Source organism: Opisthocomus hoazin, chromosome 2 (assembly GCF_030867145.1).
Source record: "Opisthocomus hoazin isolate bOpiHoa1 chromosome 2, bOpiHoa1.hap1, whole genome shotgun sequence".
NCBI classification, from domain to species: Eukaryota; Metazoa; Chordata; class Aves; order Opisthocomiformes; family Opisthocomidae; genus Opisthocomus; species Opisthocomus hoazin.
In genome coordinates, this window is record NC_134415.1 from 97,258,333 (window position 1) to 97,280,158 (window position 21,826).

A 21,826-nucleotide genomic window follows, 5' to 3' on the forward strand; every position below is an offset into this window, starting at 1 on the left:
AATGCAAATGTTTGCTATGGGAGTCTGCTTTTTATAGGCAAGTTAATCACAAATCTAATAAATCACTAATAACATTTAATTCTGAAGTTGTCTGTAAACCTGTTGCATATAAGTTAGTTGACAGGTGTTTTAGCTGAAATACTGGAATTGCCCAGCAAGTGATTAAACTTCAGCCTAAATAACTTGCAGTTCTTCGGAAATCTCAATCTGGATTTAAGAAATTATTAGGTTTTATCTGCCCTTAAGGAAATGCAGATTACATTTTGTGCAGACTTTCACTTAATGTCTTACCAGTCATTAAACAACCAGTAACAGATATTTTATACCATTGCATAATCAGTTTTGTGGGGGGTTAATTTATCTCCATAGGAAGGCTGAGTTGCAAATGGGTCCCCATACTAATGGAAGCCACAAAAAAAACACAAAATATTACAGAAACTTTGTCTATAGATTTGTTTGCTTGACATACTCTGTTCTATCCTCAAACTCCTGTATTATATCTAATAAAATCATGTAATTCAGCTATATCTATGACAAACTACCCTAAACCCTCACTAATTGCAGCACTGGAGATATATAGATGGATACTATAGCCATCTGTTAAGTAAAAGCACAAAATGCTCCAGCATGCAAAAGATACAGAAGATATAAAAACATAGATAGAAGTATCTTATCTAGGACATTGCATTGCTAAAAATACACTGAATTTTAATCCTGGATGAGGATTAAGGTTATTTATTAAAAAAAGAGAAATAGAGAGCAAGAGAGAGCATAGATTACATCTAGTCCTCATAATTACTTTTTTCCTCTGGAAATTTTTTCTGCTGTTTGTCTGTTTCTCATAATGCTTAATGGGTCACAAATGTTATCAAATCTCTCTTTACAGCAAGATCCCTTTTTAGCTAAAATCTCTCTGGTTCTGGGGTGAACAAACGAGCCCCAGAATTCAGTTTGCTAAACAGAATTCTATTTAGCATCTCCACATTATTTTGTTACTACTACAACGCAAGAATTGTGCCTCAGCAGTGTATGTAACTATGGAAATTTTAAATGAATATTACAAGTCATATTTAGTCCAAAAACCTATATATCACATTAAAAATTGCATCACATGAAAAGATCTTACAAGAATGAGGTCTATAATGATTCAAGCTGAAAGACAGGAATTCCCAGAAGAAATAAATTGATCAAGAGAAGAATTTGTTGGGGGATAAGGGGCACACTCTGGGCTGTCGGATCAGCCTGTGTTTATACGAAAGCACCCTCACGTGCCCGGGACTTGGCAAGCAGACTGGTTTTGTTGTGACCACAAGGAACAGGGGTAGCCAGAGGCCGAACAAGAGGATTCGGTTAGTTCAGATGCCAAAACCTAAATTATTTTAGAGACGGACAGCACACAATTAGCAGAAATCTTCCACTTTACTGGATCCTGTTACAGGAGGACTGATCACAGATACTGCAGCTGGACGGTACTGGTTTAACACAGAAACAGGCTAGATTGTCTCATAGAAATAGAACCCAAGTATATCTAGAAAATAGACCACTGCTGGAAAAATTCAAGTTGTATTTGCTCAGACAATAAACACTCCCATCTGGTGCTGCCACAGGACCAATAGCTCTGACTGAGCTCTTTGTTTGGACATCAGCAGTCAGCTCTGCCACTGTACCATATCCCCTCAGGCATCCCACTGAGCAACAGGCTCCTTCAAGCCCCTTGAGCCTAAAGCAAGGCTGGGCATTTCCCTCGAGGTCTGCACTTTTGCTGTTCTGGACCTAAAAAAGAACCCAAAGTGTCTCTAGGGCTAAGCTTTCATTAGAATACCAGCCAGAAAACATATCAAGGTTCATATCTTTGGGGTAAATCCGATGAAAGTTTAGATGGTTTGAAATGTTTTCCTGCCCAGTTTGTCTTTGTAGTCATCTCTTCCCTTCAGCTGTGGCTTCCATGAAACCACTTCTGCAGTCCCCCACTGGAGTCTTTTCCTATCCATGTGGTGTGGCTGTACCTCCTCACTTTCTAATTACGCTGAGGCCTCCCTGGGGAATCCTGCCAGCTTCACCCTATGGTCCTGGACAACCCCCACACGGGCGCACTCAGTCTTCACCACACTTTACACTGCCAGATTATTTTTTTCTTTTTGCATCCCAACAGAAGCTGTAGATGACAGAACACAAAAACAACTTTCCTTGGTTTGCCAATAGATGGCATGTCACGTATGTGGCCTTCCATTCATGGAATGTGTGAATTTTGGATACATTTATGTGAAGCATTTAAGAAATAGCTCAAAATGATGAATATCTAGGATTCTGACTGCCAGATGCCTCCTTGATTGATAGGCTTTCTCTGAAATGAACAAATGCTGGGTGTATTAGCCATCTGACAACACAAATATATACATTCCAAGTCTGTCAACGGTAATAATGGCATTTTACTTAATTTCTATTTTCAAAGCGTTGCACAACATGAATTCATTTCCGGTGGCCAGACTCACTGTAGGTGCACACTGGAAAAGCACATTCTATCCAGACCCACTCCACCTTCACACAGGTAGAGCACACTGGCTTCCACATTGTCCTCCACCTAACCTTACAGATCATTAATTTCAGAGAGCTGTAAATCTGTCTTATAAAATGCACTTATTCCCTAACATTTTGATACAATAAATATGTACAAGCCAGATTTCACAGAAGCTAGACATGGACAAATTAAAATTGTCTATACCAGTCTCAGAGACTGGATTAGCCACCTCTTTATTCCAAACTTCTGGTTTTTACACTCAAGACGACTTCTTTACAGACTGAAAAAAGATTATATGCATTGCAACTGAGACAGCTGAATGTTGTATGAGAACATTTAATTTTTTTCAATTTTAAAGCTAATACTGTGAAGATGCTTTCTACATCTTTCGTATTAACATAGTGTATTTGCTTCCTAGTTCTGCATTCCATAGCAGAAAGAAAATAATAGTCTTTTTACTATATATGGTATATAGTGGTTTAGAAATCTCTAATGATACCAGCCATTTCTGCACTGCTGACAACTAATACATTATTCCATTACAGAAACAAAGATAACAGAAACACAGTAAATACACAATACCTTGCAAACAAAAATTGTTGGCTTAATTTGAAATGTAATAGGGCAAACAATTCAGAAATAATAACAACCGCAAATTTGATATGGCAATGAAAATGCCAGGGACGTTTGGGATTTTAAGATACCATAAAGGTAATAGTCTGTTATTAACAGTAGCGAGATTGTATTTGCCTTGTTATCAGGAGGTAACAATAAATTCAAAGCAATTCATACAACAAATTAAATGACTTGAAAAAGTAGCACATCGGGGAAAATTAAGACAATTAAATGTGCATAATGTACTGAAAGGATGCAAGAACAGTTCCAAATAAGCATGGTAACCTCTCGGCCAAAGCTGCAGCTTGCTATATACAAGTTCTGCATGCATTTAAGGCTGAGATTTGCTTTCTGTTGATAGTAATATCATGGGAAACATGTTGAAATGAATGAAGAACTGGAGGAGCCAGAAACAGATTCCTGGGGTGACTATGCTTTGAAAACAATAATCTATACAGACCCATCTACACAGATATCCTATCAGTAGGTAACCAACTCTACTGCCAAAAACATCTGGAAGAGATATAAGCTTGAAATATTCACTGTATAAGCCTTAAATGTTTATCATAAGTCTTAGTATTTACTGAGAGTCTTAATAACTATTGCATCAGCAATAATAATTTTTTCCTAAAAGATTCCTGTTATAGAAGTAATCCCTTATTAAAGAAGTGCTCTAGTTAAAATTAGGATTTTAATTGTATGTATCACTGTTATTACAGCTATCTACAGATCTTTTTGATGGCAAAATCTCAAGCAAAAGGGTGATCAAATACTATTAATGTATTTCCAATCTGTCATAGTTAATAAGCAATAAGAAGAAAGAAAAATCGATTCCGTGCATATGAACACATCGTTTTAGCAATTTTTTTCATTGGCTGAACAGATGTAAGACCCCAGACAATGCTGTTCATTACTCAATAATCTAATAAAGGGATAAAAAGGGTAGAACCTGCTGACACACAAGCAATTAGAAGTTTAAAACAATCAAGAAGCTACAAATCTTATTTTACTCCCAGGGTGAGGAAACAAAAATTCTTAAGCCAAAGCATTCAAAAACAGAATCACATGATACTTTTCTAATTTAATACTTAAGAATACTTCTCAAAAAATGTTCTTTTAACCCTTTATTACTATGAAATAACATACACCTGAGGAAAATAGCATTAGCCTAGGAAAAGGTGTTCTCTTGTTCAGCTGAAAACACTTTATAAAACAGACATTGAAAAATTAAGAAAAACTGAAAGTCTTCTCCCAGGAAACATAGGAAACAATATTATCATTGTAGAACAAGTTCCTACAGAATATAATCTTGAGACAACTGTTGTGCAACACAGTGGAGCACCCACTGTGGTCAGGTATCTGTAGCATTTCAGTTTAATGCAATAAAGAAGTCAATAGCTGGTTTTGTGTTGGCTTTTTTTCTTTAACTGATTAAACTTTTCTTATGTATTCAGCATAGGTGATTTTGTTTTAAATAACAATGAAAAAAGTCACACAGCCTTCACTCACTGGAAAAAAATTAGTTATTTCCCACTATTTTTAAAGCAACCATTTAAGCAGATCTATCTTATAAGGTGTGAAATGTCACAACTAAATTTGCTAGTATCTTTTACTGTGAAGGCACACCTTAAAAGTAAAACAGTCACTACATTTTCAGCAAAGTCAAATCTAAATACTAACTCAATATGTACTTTTGGACAAAAAAGAAACAGAAAAATAATTTCAACATTTTCTGTTCTGACCTTTTAGGGAGACCGACCCGAGTCAGGTCAAAAGATGTTCCTCTTTACTTCAGTCCTTACAGCGCTGTACACTCATCTGGAAAGCAAGCTTTAGTCGCCACAGAGTTCAACACTGCTCTCCCATGCCTCAGACAATGTTTGAGCCCCGAGGATACACAGCATTGCTGGGAGAATCACTCTAAGGCTCTTCTCTTCCTGCTCATCGGCTTTGTACCACCAACTTCATTGAATCAAACAGAATGTCAGGTTGTTAGTGTAAAAATTATAGAAATACTACACTCAAGGAAACAAAAAGCCTAAAGTCAATCTGGTAGCTTTATTTTTTTTCTTTCTCTGTTTGAACACTGAGCAAAAAAAAAGCATAGTACTTGTTAGTGTTCTTTCTGAAGGATTCTGGAATTCACTTGTCCGAAGCTGTAAAGTCACAGAATTACTCTCTAGCAGAACTTTAGGAGATTTTGCGTAAACTTATGTATGTAGTTACAGTGAGTAAACAAGTAACAAAAATGGCATGAAAGATACTTGACTCTTTCATTGTTCACCATGCAAGTCAAAAGACATATGGATATACCAAACTGTGAGGAGCAAGTTCCTCCTGGTGGCCCTGCTTGAGTGGGGCAGCTGGATCAGATGACCTCCTGAGGTTCCCTCCAGCCTCAGCCATTCCGGGATTCTGTGACTGCTCTGGCATACCATATTTTTTCGTCAAGATAAATGGGCATATAAATAATAATTCCTTAATTGAGTTAAATACCTTGAATGATTTACAAATTTCAAAGCTCAAAAGATGGTTCGTAAAAGCTTTACTCTGCCCTGTACTTCCTGTATTAGACTACATAGTAGGATGCATGCGTGTTCACTTATGAAAAATCTACACAATATATGCTTATTCATATACATACCACATCTATCTCTCTCCAATACATGAGATTAGTCAAGAAGAGGTGGAACAAAGCTCTTTCAGCAAAGCCTTATTGACCTTTGAGATCTTATCAATATTTAATTTTTTAACACAAGTTTTTGCAGTGGAAGAAACTATTACACTCAAACGTATTGCTGACATAAACTAAAAAAAATTCAGTATAATTCCCATATTCCTGAATCAGTTAAACTGAAACAAAGGTACTGAAAATACAAGACTAAAAACAGGATAACATGTCCCATAATAACACTGCAGGGTTTTAAAAGTTTGGGGGTTTGTTTTTTCTTTCGGCTCCATTACATTACATGGAGTTTCCAATCTTGTTTATGTAGGGTCTCCACAGATCATTGTTACCCAGCTCGCATGCTAACAGCAAAAATAGTCATGAAAGATTCAGAAGCCCTTTGTCATGGGTTAAGAAAGAAGATTGCAGTAGCAATATTTGCTTGGTCATCAACTGTAGAATCGCATGACAAGGAGACAGTTTAAGTGTTTGGCCAACAGATAAACTAAACCTGGCTAAATCAAGGAGGATAACTGAGTGGTTATTGATTTAGTGCTGATCTAAAGCTATAGGGGAAAAAAACTCCAGCTGTCTAGCCACTCTTCTACAGTCCAACCATTACATGAAGAAGCTCTGATCCGATTAACTTCAGAGCGTGAGCATCAGCTGCCTGCTTTTTATGTGTACAAGAAGTAACTGAATTTTCGCTAGCTGGACACTGAGAAACAGGCGTTAAAAGCCAAACATATCACCTCAGCAAATTTGGTGAAGAGCAAGCTAATTATAAGGATTTAACTAAAAAAATTTTAATGCTCAGATTTGTTTGACAGTGAACTAACTTCCCAGAAAGCAGAGGAAAGTGCTCTACGTCTTACTTGAGATAGAATTCCTCAGTTTCTTGCTGGACTACTTTTTTTTCTTTTTCTTTTATCTGCTGGAAGTAGCAGTTGTAGGGAGCAATTACTGAAAAGCAGTTCTTTCCTGATGCATACAAACCCCAAATCTTACAGGAAACTAATTATATTGAATGCCACAGAGAATGTATCTGCTATCAATTTGCAATTAGCTATGTAATTTTACTCCCTTCTGATTAATTTTTTTTGTTCTACAGCTGTATTAGTCAGAACTTACATAAATTAGCCTTTTAATGGACAATTTGACATGAGTTCTGTGAAAGGCATGTAGAAACACTCCTGACAATCCAGACATTTTGTTCTGACAATATTAACAACTTCTGTTAAAGCCATTAGTACACAGCTGAATCGCACGGCATATGCGCTCAAGTTGCTAAGGCTTAAATTAGCAAGCCATTATGTAAGCAAATTGTAAGCATAATTTAAAGGAACTAAATCACAAACACCATGTAAAAACACCTGACATACAATTAGGGAAATGTTTACAAGTTGTCTTTCTGTCAGAGTATAAATCTCTGACATTACACTGAAAAATAAATTCGGTGAAAGCCAGATCAGAAATGTGAATTTCTGGTATTTCAGCAATGATAATAACATTGCTTTCTGCAATCACATACTACTGAGTTCAAATAAATCAATTCTCATGTATGTATAATGTGTTTTACATCCTGCTTTTGTCCCAGTTGTCCTTTACATACGTAAACAGAAAAATGAGTGAGCAAACCGCTCTATTCTGCACAAATAACATTTCTGGAAAACACAGGAAAATGGTGACAGAACTATTTTTCATCATTTGCTCTCAATTTTTTCACTTCAAATTTGATCAAAAATTGTAATCCTAATTAAACTGGTAGAATGATAGACCGATTCTAAATCATGGTTTCATCTGGAACACAGATCATCCACCTAATTACTCTGCCAATGTCATGAATTTCACTTAGCTCAATACACCCACAGCACCTCACAAAATAATTTTGATTCAACAAAACTGCTTCACTTATTCAAGACTACATATGTACCCTAAAATGTATCTCCTGTTCTGTAAGCAGAAACAGAGCCGTACGACTCCATACATCAGGTGTTTACAAAGGAAATGCATCTTTTTGCATTACCTAACCAAATATTTGGAAGAAGTTCTACAGGAATGATGCAAGGAAAAGTGATGTTTTCAAGTGTTGCTCCCTCTACAAGGCTGTGGTGCCACTGGAGGGAAGAACAGAGCAAGCAGCAGCAGCCAGGCCGTCGGGAGGACTGAGCCAGGGCTCTGCCCATACCTTGCCAAACCATGGAGAAGCGCCAGCTGGACATTTTGCTGCCTTCTCCACCATCCTAACAACCCCAACAGTTCACATCAAAGATGAGAGTGAAGGGAATGGAGAGAAGTAACTTCAACCCATTATCATTTTGGCCATTAAGATGCTGGTGTACAGAACTAGAAAGATCCAGATTGAAAGTGCAGGCACTCTGTAGGGAACTGACAACACCTAGAAAACACTGTATCAAATTCAAGGCAAGTGGCCACTCCTGCCAGCCTTCCTCTAAGCACCTACACGACTTCCTTCTGAAATGCTGTCTCACATAAATTCCTGTACTAATAATATTGTGCTTTCTTTAAAAGTATATACAAATGCTCAGTGCTCACAGTGAATAGGTTGCCAAAATCACAAAACACGGTTTCCAAATACATATAAAGTAACATGAAGGAACAGAAAACACTTGTACTTTTTCTGTACCACCACAGAACCACCGTTTCCAAATCAAATGATATTATTGCTAACGCTATTAACACCAAATACTCTCGCTGCACAACTGCAGTTAAGCCTGATTTGAACAACCAAACTAGCTAACAGTCCTCTTAACTGACAATGCTCCCTTTAAATGTGGCCTGCCTGCAACCATATGAAAGGAGAGCAGGCTCAAGTGAGAAGCATGAAGAGCTAACCCAATGCTCAAAGAACATGGAAGAACTTAAGACAGACACGTAGGCACGCATTTTGACATATTAGAGTAAGACTCATTGAAAGCTATGTGCCTCATCAGCCCCTAGGAGGTACCAGTTACTGCCAGTTCCTTTTTTTAGGAGTACTGGAGTCATCTCTTGATAAACCTAGGATGCCTGCTAACTTGCACCACAAGGAATCAGTGTTTTGGGATTTCCTTTACTATTTTAAACAAGGAGAGAACATACTAAGTTCTGCTATATATTTTTGAAAGTCCTTAAAATATATTTGGTACTTCGTTGAAAAGGTCAAGAACAGCTTCAAAGTATGAAATTATAAAAATGCTTGGCTAGAAGCAATGGTTGCAAGAGACCTCTTAAGGACCTAATACATTCCTCTACAGCCACGAGCAACCACACCACGTAAATCCTTTCCTAAACTTATAAAATGTAACCTTTAAAATTTAATTGGGTTATTTTTCCTTCCAATAAGTCACAAGAAAAGAATTCCCAAGGCTTTATTCTACTGATTGTAAAGATCTTTTTCTGAGCCAAGAGCATTTATGGCTAAGTTACACCCATTTGGCCTTTGTATTCACTGTCCTCTAGTTTGAAGGCTATTCTTATTGTTTAAAATTACTGTACTTCTAGATATGAATTCTGTATTTCTAGATATGAATTCTGTACTTCTAGATATTAGAACTACTTGCTGTAGCTTTTTTCCCACCCAGTCTCTCTAGTCTTCTCTCAAAAGCAGCTCTCCATTTCTTTGATCACCCTCTATATGACTTTGTGCATATCACAGTTTGTATTTGTCAATATTTGTAACACTGTCCACAACATCGAGGTGAGGACTCATTAATACTCATTCTTCAGTTCTACAGGAAATACCTTGAATCTAGGATAATGCTTGACTTTTCCTAGGCTTGGCACTTTGGTAACCCGCACTTCATCACCCTTTCCAACTGATGCACCCCTAACTTGTAGGAACTTGGTGCATGTGTTTTAATATTAATATAATTTTTTGTGGTAGAACTTCATGTGGAGAGAACAAGGCTCATACAGACATGTTTAAAAAGTCTTTACTAACATTAAACTCACCAGATAAAGATGGGCTTATGCCTATATGCAGATTAGTCAGGAATGTTGAGCCACTGAAAATAATTAACAAATAATATTTTTCTCATGTTGCTCTATATAAATTATACCAATTGTTCTGCTTATAAAAGATGTTATTTACTAGGTATGTATTAATATTTTGAAATTAACTTATTCTATATACTCCATTAGCTTTCAGAGACAGTCACTGCTAAAGCAATTGTACTTCATATGTTCCCCGTATTTCCCACACAATCAGGACTAATTATTGGATACTCTCCCTCTGACTCCTGTAACTTCTAAGCTGTTACACATATGTAGCTCAGTTTCATCACAAGGTATAGAAAGTATTTTCACATATATTATTACGGCATTTTCTTGGCATGTGGAAGCTTGGGAGTTCAACACAGCAAAACCTAATCCAAGATGAGTGCAAACATCAAGGATATATTTAATTGAATTTAGGACAATCCAAATGAGTTAGGTACATCTTCAGGACACATGTCTTCAGAGTACTTTACTGCAGTGGAGCCTATTCTCTGGATCCCAAATGACATTTTTCAAAGACACAATCTCTACTGCATGCAGATGCTCTCACAATTTCAGTTATCTAGCAAAGTTTTTGTTCCAAACTGAACTGTGAAGGATGCCTCAAGCATATAAGCAGGTGAGGTGAGCTTCACCTGGATTGCTCTCCAAAACCCAGGTGGCTAAATTGTACCTACGTGGCACTTTTGGCATTTAGAAGCCCTGCTGTTTCCGGCCCTAAAGACGATTGTTGCACGTGCAGAAGCCTTTTAATACACTGCAGTGGAATGATGCACTGCTTTAGTGAGAAATCAGCATCAAGCTGAAACTTCTCTCACTCTGTCCTAAGTGATCTAGATGAGTAAATGGAAAAGGTTTGGAAGTCCTGGATTGTTTCAGCACTTTGTTCAGAGTACCACACAGAAAACAGTGGAATGAAGCTGTAGCAAGTTACATTTCATAGCCATCAGAAAAATGACCATGCTCTCTACACTACTGCCTTAGAAAAAAACTGCTGCAATACGCAGGTGTGATAGAAATCATTTTCTCTGGGTGTTGCACAGTACTAATCTGCAGGCTACAGCTATGTTAAGTTGGGGCATACCACCACTTACACAATACAAGCGTAACACCATCATCCACTCCATTGGATTGTGACGACTCGCTTCAGCTGCAGTGCCAGCCAAGCTGGCTAATTCCCACCACCTGTCTCCACGTTCAAATCTGGAAAGCCACCTTCTGCAGACCTGCCTGAGGAGAGGCAGCCAGCGGACAGGCAGTGTTCTGCTCCAGTACTGCGCCCCTTCCTCCGTGCACAGGGCACAGAGATGAGCGGGAGCTACCCTCGCCTGTTTCAGGTAAGGCACAGGCATTAGTGGTGAGTAGGGCAGTACTTGGTCCTAAAACTTCTGTGGAATTTTTAAATCGAAATTACGTGTTCAAGAGGGATTCGCTTCCATCTTGCTTACTGTATTTATGTCCAGTTTTAAGCGGTTATACTTTGCCTATGGATATTATTTCATATATCAAAAAGCTATTTTTGCAAGAATTGCCTGGATTTCAGCTGTGGGAAGAGGTGAAACACAGCAAACCATGTAAATCAATGTAAAATTGCAATTAAAATACTAAATTAGATTGCCTGAAGCTGATGGAAGGACCTTGCATGTAAAAAGTCAAATTGTTAACCAAAGACATTTTTATGAAATAAAGCTTTAATACACTTTATTACCTCCTCTACTTTTTAGCCTATTAATAATTCTCACTGCTTAATTAATTTCTCTTATTGTCCTAATTGTGACAACAGTCTTGAGTTTCCTTGCTGGGCTATCTTTGAAGCACACGTTCAGCTACAGGGATGGGTGGGAGCTAAGCATTAGGATTCCTGTTCTTCCCCCCTCCCCTCTGGATGATTTTTCACGTTAGTATGTTTTTTTCCCAGTTAACTAACAACATTATAACAATAAATGATAAAAAGCATTGATTCTAACCACTTTGTCCTCCTTTGGGAAAGCATCCAAGGAAGCAGAATAAAAAGAGAAAAGGAAAAAAAAGAAGAGAAAAAGAATAAAATAGGCAAGTATTAATAGACAGATTTCAAAGAAATGCATTTCTAATAACTCTCTACAAAGAGATAAAAACATAAAATATCAAAAAAAAAAGTTTTAAATAAAACAATGACATTATTGCATACGTAGAAAACATGTTTTCCCACCCTAACCCACAGAAGCATAAACAATCTAACAAACAAAAGGTAAGCTACAGATGAATAGACACTTTTCTATTTCTGTGACTTGAACCAGTGGGTGAAAAATAATTAAAATATATTCAATGTTTTTCTGAGTATAGATAAGCTGTATCACATGCATTCTAATTAACAGTATAACATATCAAAGTAAACTGTATTTTCATAGACTTGCTCTAATGTCACCACCTGCAGGTGATGCAATGTAATACATCTATTTATATTAAAATATCAACATAGGAAAATTTTTGTTCCACACACCTGCATAATTTTTTCAGAATGCGAATTTAATTTAATGGACTCAGAAGTACATCAGGGCTACGGAAAAATTCCAAAATAAACATGAAATGCATTTTTTTCTGATTGGGGTTTTTTTTGTTTATGTGAAATTTCAGAAGCCCTATTCAGTCGATATTTAGCTCAAAGAAAGTGAAAAGGCCATAAACTAGTCCCATTCTGAACATGATTATCTGCTATAAAATTCATGACGACTTCTAACTGAATTTGTATTGACAAAGAACATTGATGCATTTCCCCTACAAAAGACCGGCACCTTAAAGCCATATAAGAAAGTTATCTCGTCTCATGGTAGATAGCAAAACTACTCATGCAATAAAACGATATTTGTAAGATGTTTTATAACACACCATAGTCCTAGATGCCAAAAACATTCACTGGCTAACGGTCTTCCAAATACAGATCCTATCACTCGTGTAAGCGAGTAGCCAGTTCCTTGCAAGGGACCGACTGAGCAGAGGGTATTCTCGGATACCCTTTGGTTTTGTGGACAGCTACTGCAGCTAACTGCATGCAGGGATCAAGGGGAGAAAGATTAGCTCACCTGCCTGAAAACAGGATACTAAATCCAGATTATAGTCTTACTTTTTCAATAAATTTAAAATAAATTGACATAACTCTCACTGTGGTAAGAAAAGCTGTTGAGGTTTTTTTTTTCTAACAAAAAAATTGACTGATATTGTGTAAGATAAATCTATAAGTGTATATGAAAAACTATCTAAAATGAAATAAGAGTTCAATAAAAATTTATCAATGTGGAGTTGTACCTGAGCAAAAGGGTTTCTTCTTTCATTCCATGAAAAAAGTATGTTTTCTTCAAGCCATCACTCAGTAGAACTATACACCATGTATCCTTTTTTTTATTAACTCTGTGAATCCTAAGTATCTCCACAATCATTAAATACATTATTCTACTTTATACACACCTCATAACGAAGTGATGAATGCAACACTTAAGTAAAATGAATCATGAAATGCCAAACTTAAGGTGAACAGTCTGCAGAGTGACAATGTCAAGGAGGCTTTTTCTTAAGAGTACACACCAGAAGACTTACATTGTTTGATCGCAGAGAGACACGACCTCCACATCGAGCACAAAACTTCGTCCGGCAATAAGAGCATAAATGGCCACAACCATCTGCAAACTTTGTTTTATGACAGATTCCACATGTTGGAGCATCATCCTTGTGCTCTCCCTGGTAACGGCGGGCTTCTTCCCCTATCTTTCTTACTTGCTCTTTATAGCTTTCAAATTGTTGATGCAACCTCCTGCATAGATGAGAAAAAAGTTTATATAGCAAGAATAGGAGGAAACACTACTATTGTGTATTTCTTTCTTTCAACTTATCAACTCCACCTAATATTCTTGGCGTGTTCACAATAATAAATGTACCTCATATCAAATACACACTGGACATGGAAGATTGTACAAGAGAATCAAAAGGAAAAAAATAAGACACACGTATTCTTATTAGGTTTACTTCAAAGCTTGTGAGCAAATCATTTCACTTGACCAGAAATTAATCCAAATGTATAAAGGCAGCAAAAAATGCATAGTCTTAAGCAGTAGTATCTACCATGTGCAGAATAAAAGCAGAAATATAATTGCCTGAGCAAATTTGCATTGTTTTTTAATCAATGTTATTTATACACAGGTGTAATAAAAAATAAAAAATCTTCAGTTAGAGTGTCACACTTTTCAAAATCAAAATTACTAAAACATATAACTTGATATTTCAACAGGCACTCTGCAATCACACTGGCTCTAAAAGAATCTGAGAACAATTTTCTGTGTCAAATCTATATATTAACAATCTGTAGTACTCTCTCTTGTTCAGTATGAGACTATGTAAGGTCTGCTGGGCCTCATTACGGACATTTCTTCCAGCTTAGCTGTAGGAGTATATAGGAGTATTAGCAGGTGTATAGATTCCTCAGCAGAAGACTGGTGTTCAAAGTAGTAGTACTTCCCCTCCAGGTGCCCCAAATAACAAATAGCCTGACACTGTGCCCACCCACCAGTTATGTGTCCTGCTACCTAAAAGACCCAGCTACTAATCACAAACCCAGGGAAGAGAACTCAGCCCTCTCACCTTCACTTCCCCTTCTGTAAGTCAGGAATAATAATACTTAAATATTTAGTGATAAAAATCTTCCTTATTATTGTGATATTATCTCTGAGCAAAAAGATGTGCTCCTGTTGGTTTCCATGAGATTCTGTTGGCAAGGACGAAGTTTCAGAGGGGAACCAGCTAAAGGTCCAGGCACTTCCAAAAGGGGCAATTTAGCTCCTCTGCTGCTCCTGGCTGCAAGCAGTTACTGCTCGAGGCACTGATTTGGATATTTACCAGTTCCTCTTCAGTGAGCTAACCCATGGACCTGAACCAACACAAAATTAATTCTCCTGCCAAAAAAAATCTTTTTCCCCATCATTTTGCTTCCTGAATCACTCTGCTCTGAGCAGGGCACTGGAGACCTGGCAGGAAGGTAGGACATGAGCTCCTGAATCCAGAAATGAGAAGGACCAGGGGACAGCAGGATCACTCTTTTTGCAGCAGGTGTAGGTGCACCTGGACAGCATTGCAACTTCTGGCCTTTCTTTTCATGAGCTTGAGCAAAGACCTCAGACAGCCTAAGTGGGAGACTCCAGTAGGGCACATTTCACAACCCAGTCTTTTCACCAGACTGTGTGGAACCTACAGGTTCTTCACCCACATTTTCAGATGTTGCTTCAAATCTACAGTTCCATTGCTAACATTCAAAAAATCATGAACAGGTAAATAGATTATTAATAGAAAAAGGGAATCTTGAGTTTAATAAATGGTAACAGTAGGTGTGCTGTCTATAGAGGTCTTGATATCCTTCATCTCCACCTGCTCTGAGCTACCTAATCGCTTAATTAGGATTGAGACTCACACCATTTAACCAATGCCCTTCTAATGAGACAATTCTGTGCTTCTGTATGATTTTTGTGTGTGTGTGGTGAACTTGTTTTTACTTTTAAGGTATCAGTGATCAGTGTTATTTGTATGAAATACTGTTTTGATGAGGTGGATATTTTTACTTTCAGATGATATTCAAGCTTAACTAGCAGGAATTGTGGTAAAATGGTAATTCAATTTAACTAGCAGGAATCGTGGTAAAATACACATGTTGCATTTGGACAAGAATATCACCGCTCAACTACTTAAATAACGAACTCCCCCACTAAAAAAGTTACTTCCTACTGGCACATTCCAGTGAGGATGCAGCAACAGCAAAAGTTAATACGCCACATAATCTATTCTCCCTCACTACAAACATGATGCATTATACTTAATGCTTTATGCTCATGAAAAACTTGGCAGAAGTAGCAAGGGTTTTTTTTTTTTGTTTTATTTCTATTTTTTACTAACCTGCTTAAAAAAACTTCGCACTATTGAGTAAGATGAGAAAAGTAGGTCAAAAGAATTAGACAAAACGCTGGAGAAACATAATACTTCTGGCCACTTTATTGGATTACACGATTTAACTTCTCTTACACAGCTGCTCACTTATAATGCATAAAAACAACTGAAGACTTTCAGGAATTTGTATAATAACCAGCTTAAAGACCACAAATAATTGACAGGTCTGTAGGTAAATATCTTCTTACACCAAACATTCTATTAAAATATGGAACCATGGAAACTAAATTCAATTCTCCTGCACTACAGCAAGACTTAAAGCTCTGGCTCTTTGCTGATGTGGAAAGGGAAGATACCAGGAAGCACCGCACTTCTTCCTTTTCTTTTTCAATCAGACAGTGTACATCTGAATTTTTCTGATCTCATATGAAGTTTACAAAGTGTATTAATACAACAATGTTTTGCCCTTCTATGTGCACCAAGAAATAGATAAACATACTAGCAGCTAAGCAAAACTTAAGTGAGAGGAGATTTCATTTATTTATAAATATGTAGCACTTATTTACAGATTTCTTATTTTCTGCATCAGTGTAAGACCAGCCTTTCCACCACAAGGGGTTCAAACCCAAGTGCTTATCTTGCATGTCATACTCTGCATTGCTGGAGAAATCCTCACATTTTATCTACAGCAGGACTGAAATTAGAGAAAACAGTTGCAAAATTCACAAAGCAGAATCTTACCCACCCCATGGCAGGTCTCATTCCATTACTCCTTTTGCAAGGTTTGAGCCATCTTTCCCACCTTTCTGAGGAATGACAGGATCTCTGTATTTCTGGCAGCAGCAAATCCCTCTCAACAGTTTTGCCCCATACAGAAGTATTATTTGCTTTATATACAACTATATTAAGTATTCTCTGGAGCAAGATCTAAAATACAGATGGATATATACCAAGTTTGCTCCTTAACTTCCAGGCTATAGAGCACATTTTCATCAGATGCAAGGAAAATGTAAGTCTATTAAAACTCCTCAAAGTAAACAAGCACCTGAAGATTAAAGACTTCATAACAACTTGTAACATAAGGGCTTGGAGACCTCCAACAGAAACGAACCAGGCTACTATATAAGAGAAATACGTGCATATATCCACACCATTTTTCATCATGCACCCCAGAATTCAGCTAGTTTGACTACTGAGATCATGGCATAGCCAAAATGGGAGGTTTTCTCTCCCATCTAGCCTCCAAAGACAAAGAGGGGAAAAAGCCAAAACAAAGTATTAGAACAAAAACATAGAAGAAAACATTTCAAGACTTAACACTGGACATGTAGAAGTCAGAATGAAGAAATTATATAGAAACTTTCCTTCTAAAGTGAGAAATACAGGAGGCAGAAGATGGCTACAAGGAGCAACCCACTGCAAGTGTACTCTTCTTACAGTCTCCATGCACATCAGGACACAAGTATGAACTCTAATTCATTCTGATTGTGTACTACCTATTAATAAATAATTGTTAAAATCACCTTCCATATGTGGTCTGTAACAACACAGTAACAAATACAGCAATATTCAGTAATAAAATAATTTTATTAATAAAATGTTGACCAGAAAAAAGTCTACCAACTAACCAATAAAATTAGTATTTATGTTTGAAATTGCTATCTTAAACACATTTCACTGAACACCCTTTACAATAGAAAAAAACCTCTTAACTGCAAGAAGTATCTTCCAATGACACTATTTTGTAAAAGATTTTTGTTGTTTCTTGCTTATTTGGGGTTTTTGAGGTGGTCACTTTAGCAAGCAATACATAAAATTTAATGACCATTATTGTTACTCAGTTTAAATGTCCTTTGACATGAAACCGCAAATCTTTGATCACACTCAAGAGAAAATGTATTTATTTATCTTTCTGTTGTGGATTAGCCTCAGTTGGCAATAAAGAACCACGTTGTTGCTCTCTCACTCCTTCCCCCTCCCCAGGGGGACAGGCAGAAGAATCAGTAAGAAAAGGCAAAAATCGTGGATTGTGACAAAAACCATTTAACAGAATGGCAAAGGGAAAAGAAAATAATAATAATACTGATAAAAAGAATATACAGCAAGTAACATTCTCACCACCCAACACTCAGCTTGCTCCTGAGTAGCAAATGTCTTGCTTTCACCGAGCTCCCCACTTAAATACCAAGCATGACATCACATGGTATAGAACATCCCATTTGATTGGCTGTTTGGGTCAGCCCAATCAGCTTCTTGTGAAAATTAACCCTATCCCAGCTGAACTCAGGACACTGTTCCTTAAGATTTGATCCTTTAAACCACAGAATATATCAGCCACTGTTGCATAAGAAGGTAAGTAAGAACTGCTAGATACAAAATTTTAATTCGTTAGAAAAACATCCCTTCAGGTGTAGATGTAAGAAAACATTAAAATTCTCATAAATTTACATATTTTATATATATAATATTGTATCTTTAATATTTTTAATATTTACATATTTACATTTTAATATTGTTGAACTAGAAGTCCCTTAATTTTTGTTCTGTAGCATTCCAGCCAGTTTTCTTGCTTAATGAATCTAACTTATTTAACCTATTGTCTCAATGTAGTAAAATTCTAGGTACCTCCAAGAGCACTTCTTTATAACATTTGTCTGTGAAACTTCATCCTTTGCTAGAAACACAGATCTTTGGAACTGTTCAGATCACCAACAGCATCATCTCATGGCCCACAGCTTCCGTACTGCTCCACCTTTTATTATGTAGTAAACTTACTCATCAGGCAGGAAAGACCTCTCCACAGATAGGATTAAAACCATTCTCCTCTTCACGGAGAAACAATAGGAAAAATATCTACAAATGCAACAATACATTTGAGAACATAGCACAGGGAAGTCAATAAACTTGAAGGATAAGCTTCCTCCAACAATATTCTTGCCATGCTTCACTTGTGCAGACCTTGCACCGCTCTTAACAAAATAGCTGCGTCTACGTGCACGAGCTGGCTCTGCTGGCCAGCGGACCTGGTGTTTCACTTTCACACAGGTGGCACATACTCGTGTGATCAAAAGAAGATTCTACAACGGGTGAATCTTTGGGCACATGAGATCTCATATGACTAAAAAAACAATCTTCTGTTTCTAAAATTCTGGAAGAGACTGAGCCGCCTGCAGTGGCACATCATATAGTACCATGGCTGTGACTCCATTTCTGGACTCTTAAGCATCAGCCTCAGTACCGTACCACATGTACATGAGCTGTTGGCACCACCACTGATAGTGCAAGCCAAGAACCGATACACAGTTTTCGCGCGTCCACTGAAAGACTTAACCCATTCACTTTTACAGTAGGACAGTACAACACATATTGAGATCTCCAGGGTTTCTTTCCCAAGAAAACATGGTGGGTTCCTCTACTCATTTTCTTCAAAGACATTTCACAAAAAAATGCTTTAGCTGTGTGTCATACATATACCACATTTTCATTTGAATACGCAATATTTTACACTGACAGTGTAAACTAGTAAAAAAAAAATACTGATGGGCAATTCTGCAAAGCTTTACTCGTGTCTTCATGTACTTATTAAAAACTGTAAGCCTTGGTAGACACTCACGTCATAAACATCTCACACACCTCAAGCTTTTCAGCCAGCTCGCTGATATCATTAGTAGGACAGACAATGGACATCGAGGTAGTCTGTAATATTAACTGATCAGAAAGTGGCATACCAAACCACACAGAAATTGTAATTTATGTTGCTAGAGTTTTTTTGAGCTGGCCCAAAATGAATATTTATACTTCTGCAATCACATCCAATAAGCAGATACTGTCAGTACAATCCAAGAATATCATTTTTGTTTAACAGACTATGTTTTTGCTTTTTTGCTGGGTTACTTTTAAAATCCTGTAGTGTATACCTATCTGAAATACTTGCACATACACATTGAAGATTAAAAAGTGACAAATGATTCACTTGCGTATCTATGCTCTGTCTGGACAGATTTTCTGAAAATTGCAAAGATTTGGGTCACCTTTATGCAGAGTTACATTTTAAATGGTTTTTAAAGGTAGTATGAAACTATGTTTTTCTACTTGCTTACAAAGCCAGCAGATGGCACTACAGATTGCATTTTCACTCTCCCAGTTCAAATGATTCAATCTCGGAATCTTAAGCACCTGATTTAACATTACAAAAACATTATGCCCTGCCTTGAGTTCATGTTAGTAGAAAGAGTGCCACCTTCTAAGTGACGTAGTCGTAAGTAACCATCCACCAGCGGCTACTGCATGCATGGAAAAAGCTTCATAAAATGCAGTACTTTGCCCTGTTCACCCGTGCCAAGCAAACACGTGATCACACAGAACTTTCAGACTTTTTTTTTCATAAAATGAGACTTTTACCAAATTCTGTTCTTAGCATTATTTATAGCCATAAAAAAAATGAATAAATAATTCAAGAATGCAAACTCAGATTTGTTTCCACACATTCTCTTCTGCTGTAGGTGTACGAAAGACTAATAGTTCATTAACGTGACTGTAGGGTCATGTATTTGGACAAAACAGACAGATTTCTAGCACTTCTGGATACGTGATATGCCCACGAAGGCAACGCCTAAATCTGCAAACCTGTAATAGACAAACTTTAAGAGGCTACGTTGAAGCTGCGATCTGAAGGCCACATGAAGCTCAGCAGCTCCATAAAGCTAGAAGCAGCCTTGGTCTCAGCGGGTGCCTCGCTGCTCTGCCAGCACTGCAGGTACCCATCTCATGGAGCCATTCCCAGAAAAGCAGACCCACAGCCCGCTTCTCCCTCAAACCCACGAGCACCTTAGCTGGGAAAAGCTGTCAGCTTGTGATGGGTTGGAGGAATACAGGCTTTAAACAACAAACCCAAGACAGGCAACATTGGCAAGATGCTATGGATAATTTCATCTGAATAAAGGGAAACGGAGAGCTTCGGGCGAATCTAGTACGTGTTGACGAGATGAACAACTGAAGTTCAGTGAAGAAGTCGAGATATATTCGCTGACCACTTCATGCATCCTCACATCATATATAAATCTGTTATTAAAATTTATGCCTTCTGCACAAGTAGGACAAATTAAGGTTGAATAGTAAACAAACATCTCTAACTCTTCCAGCTCCCAAGTGCTTGACGTAGCAACATTAATGTGTTAGCACTTTTGAAGTCCAGGGTATTTTTGAATGTTTGGTGTGTGCTGCTGTTTAGCACACATGATACCTGGTTTGGTTGTTCTGTGAAGACCAAATAACTGCTGAATGCACTCACATTGCAAAATACTGTACTTCCGAGTGAATTTGGATGTTCTACTAATATTTCTTTATTATTGCTATTGCTGTACCTTCTTATTCAGCGTGAACTGCCATTTTAAGAGTGGAATATAGTATTTGTCTGTAAAAAACGCTCGCAAAAGGAGAGCAAGACATGGATCTGTGTAAGTTTTGAAACAGGTAGGAACCCAATTAATCAACTACTCTTTAGAGCAAAGAAGGCTGTGTTTGTGTAAGAGTAATACAAGCACTTATAAAAGGGCTTCAAATGGAAGAGTTAACAGCTTCCATATCTTGAGGGTGTTGGGTTTTCTCCTCCACAAACTGGCTGCCTCTAGCCCCTTTGCTGTTACTTGCTGTCCGAGTTCTGACTTTCCTGTGACTTCATTTAGCACCCATTTGACCTTTCCCTAGGCACATTTCCTGTAGGTCTCGTCCCTCCCCCCTATGTATTTTTTAATAAATTTTTAATAAATATATCACAATAATTATTACATATGACACATACTATAGCATGTTCTATATCCTATAATAAAACCAACAACTATTCCTCAAAATCTCAGATTTTACCTGGCCTAAAGATTTGTTCATTCTCCCCTGTTCCTTCAACACACAACTATGGATCAACTCCATTATTCTCTCAACTTGGTCTTCACCTGCCGCCCATGCCACTTTTCACTTCACCAGCAATCACCTGAATCCTGCTGAGCATCCGCCCTTTCTCCTCCACATACCAAGATCTCTTCTTCCTCCCTATTTTGTTGGTGCAAGCACAAATTTGACCATGCTTGTAACTCATAGATCTGTTTCTCTGCCTCACGTTTGTCTCC

General features: G+C 37.5%; 1 protein-coding gene across 36 annotated transcripts in view; it reads right to left on the minus strand.

Annotated features, from left to right (window-relative positions):
* Positions 1-21,826, minus strand: part of RIMS1 (regulating synaptic membrane exocytosis 1) — a 355,813-nt gene that overhangs the window by 210,774 nt on the left and 123,213 nt on the right. For 33 of the 36 annotated variants that reach the window (XM_075414517.1, XM_075414550.1, XM_075414537.1 and 30 more), the window contains exons 2-3: positions 13,374-13,587; positions 11,768-11,779 (exon numbers count right to left, since the gene is read on the minus strand). In XM_075414517.1, coding sequence (XP_075270632.1) covers positions 11,768-11,779; positions 13,374-13,587 — 226 coding nt within the window. The remainder of the gene's footprint in view (positions 1-11,767; positions 11,780-13,373; positions 13,588-21,826) is intronic. The other 3 variants (XM_075414557.1, XM_075414516.1, XM_075414555.1) reach the window with 1 other exon arrangement.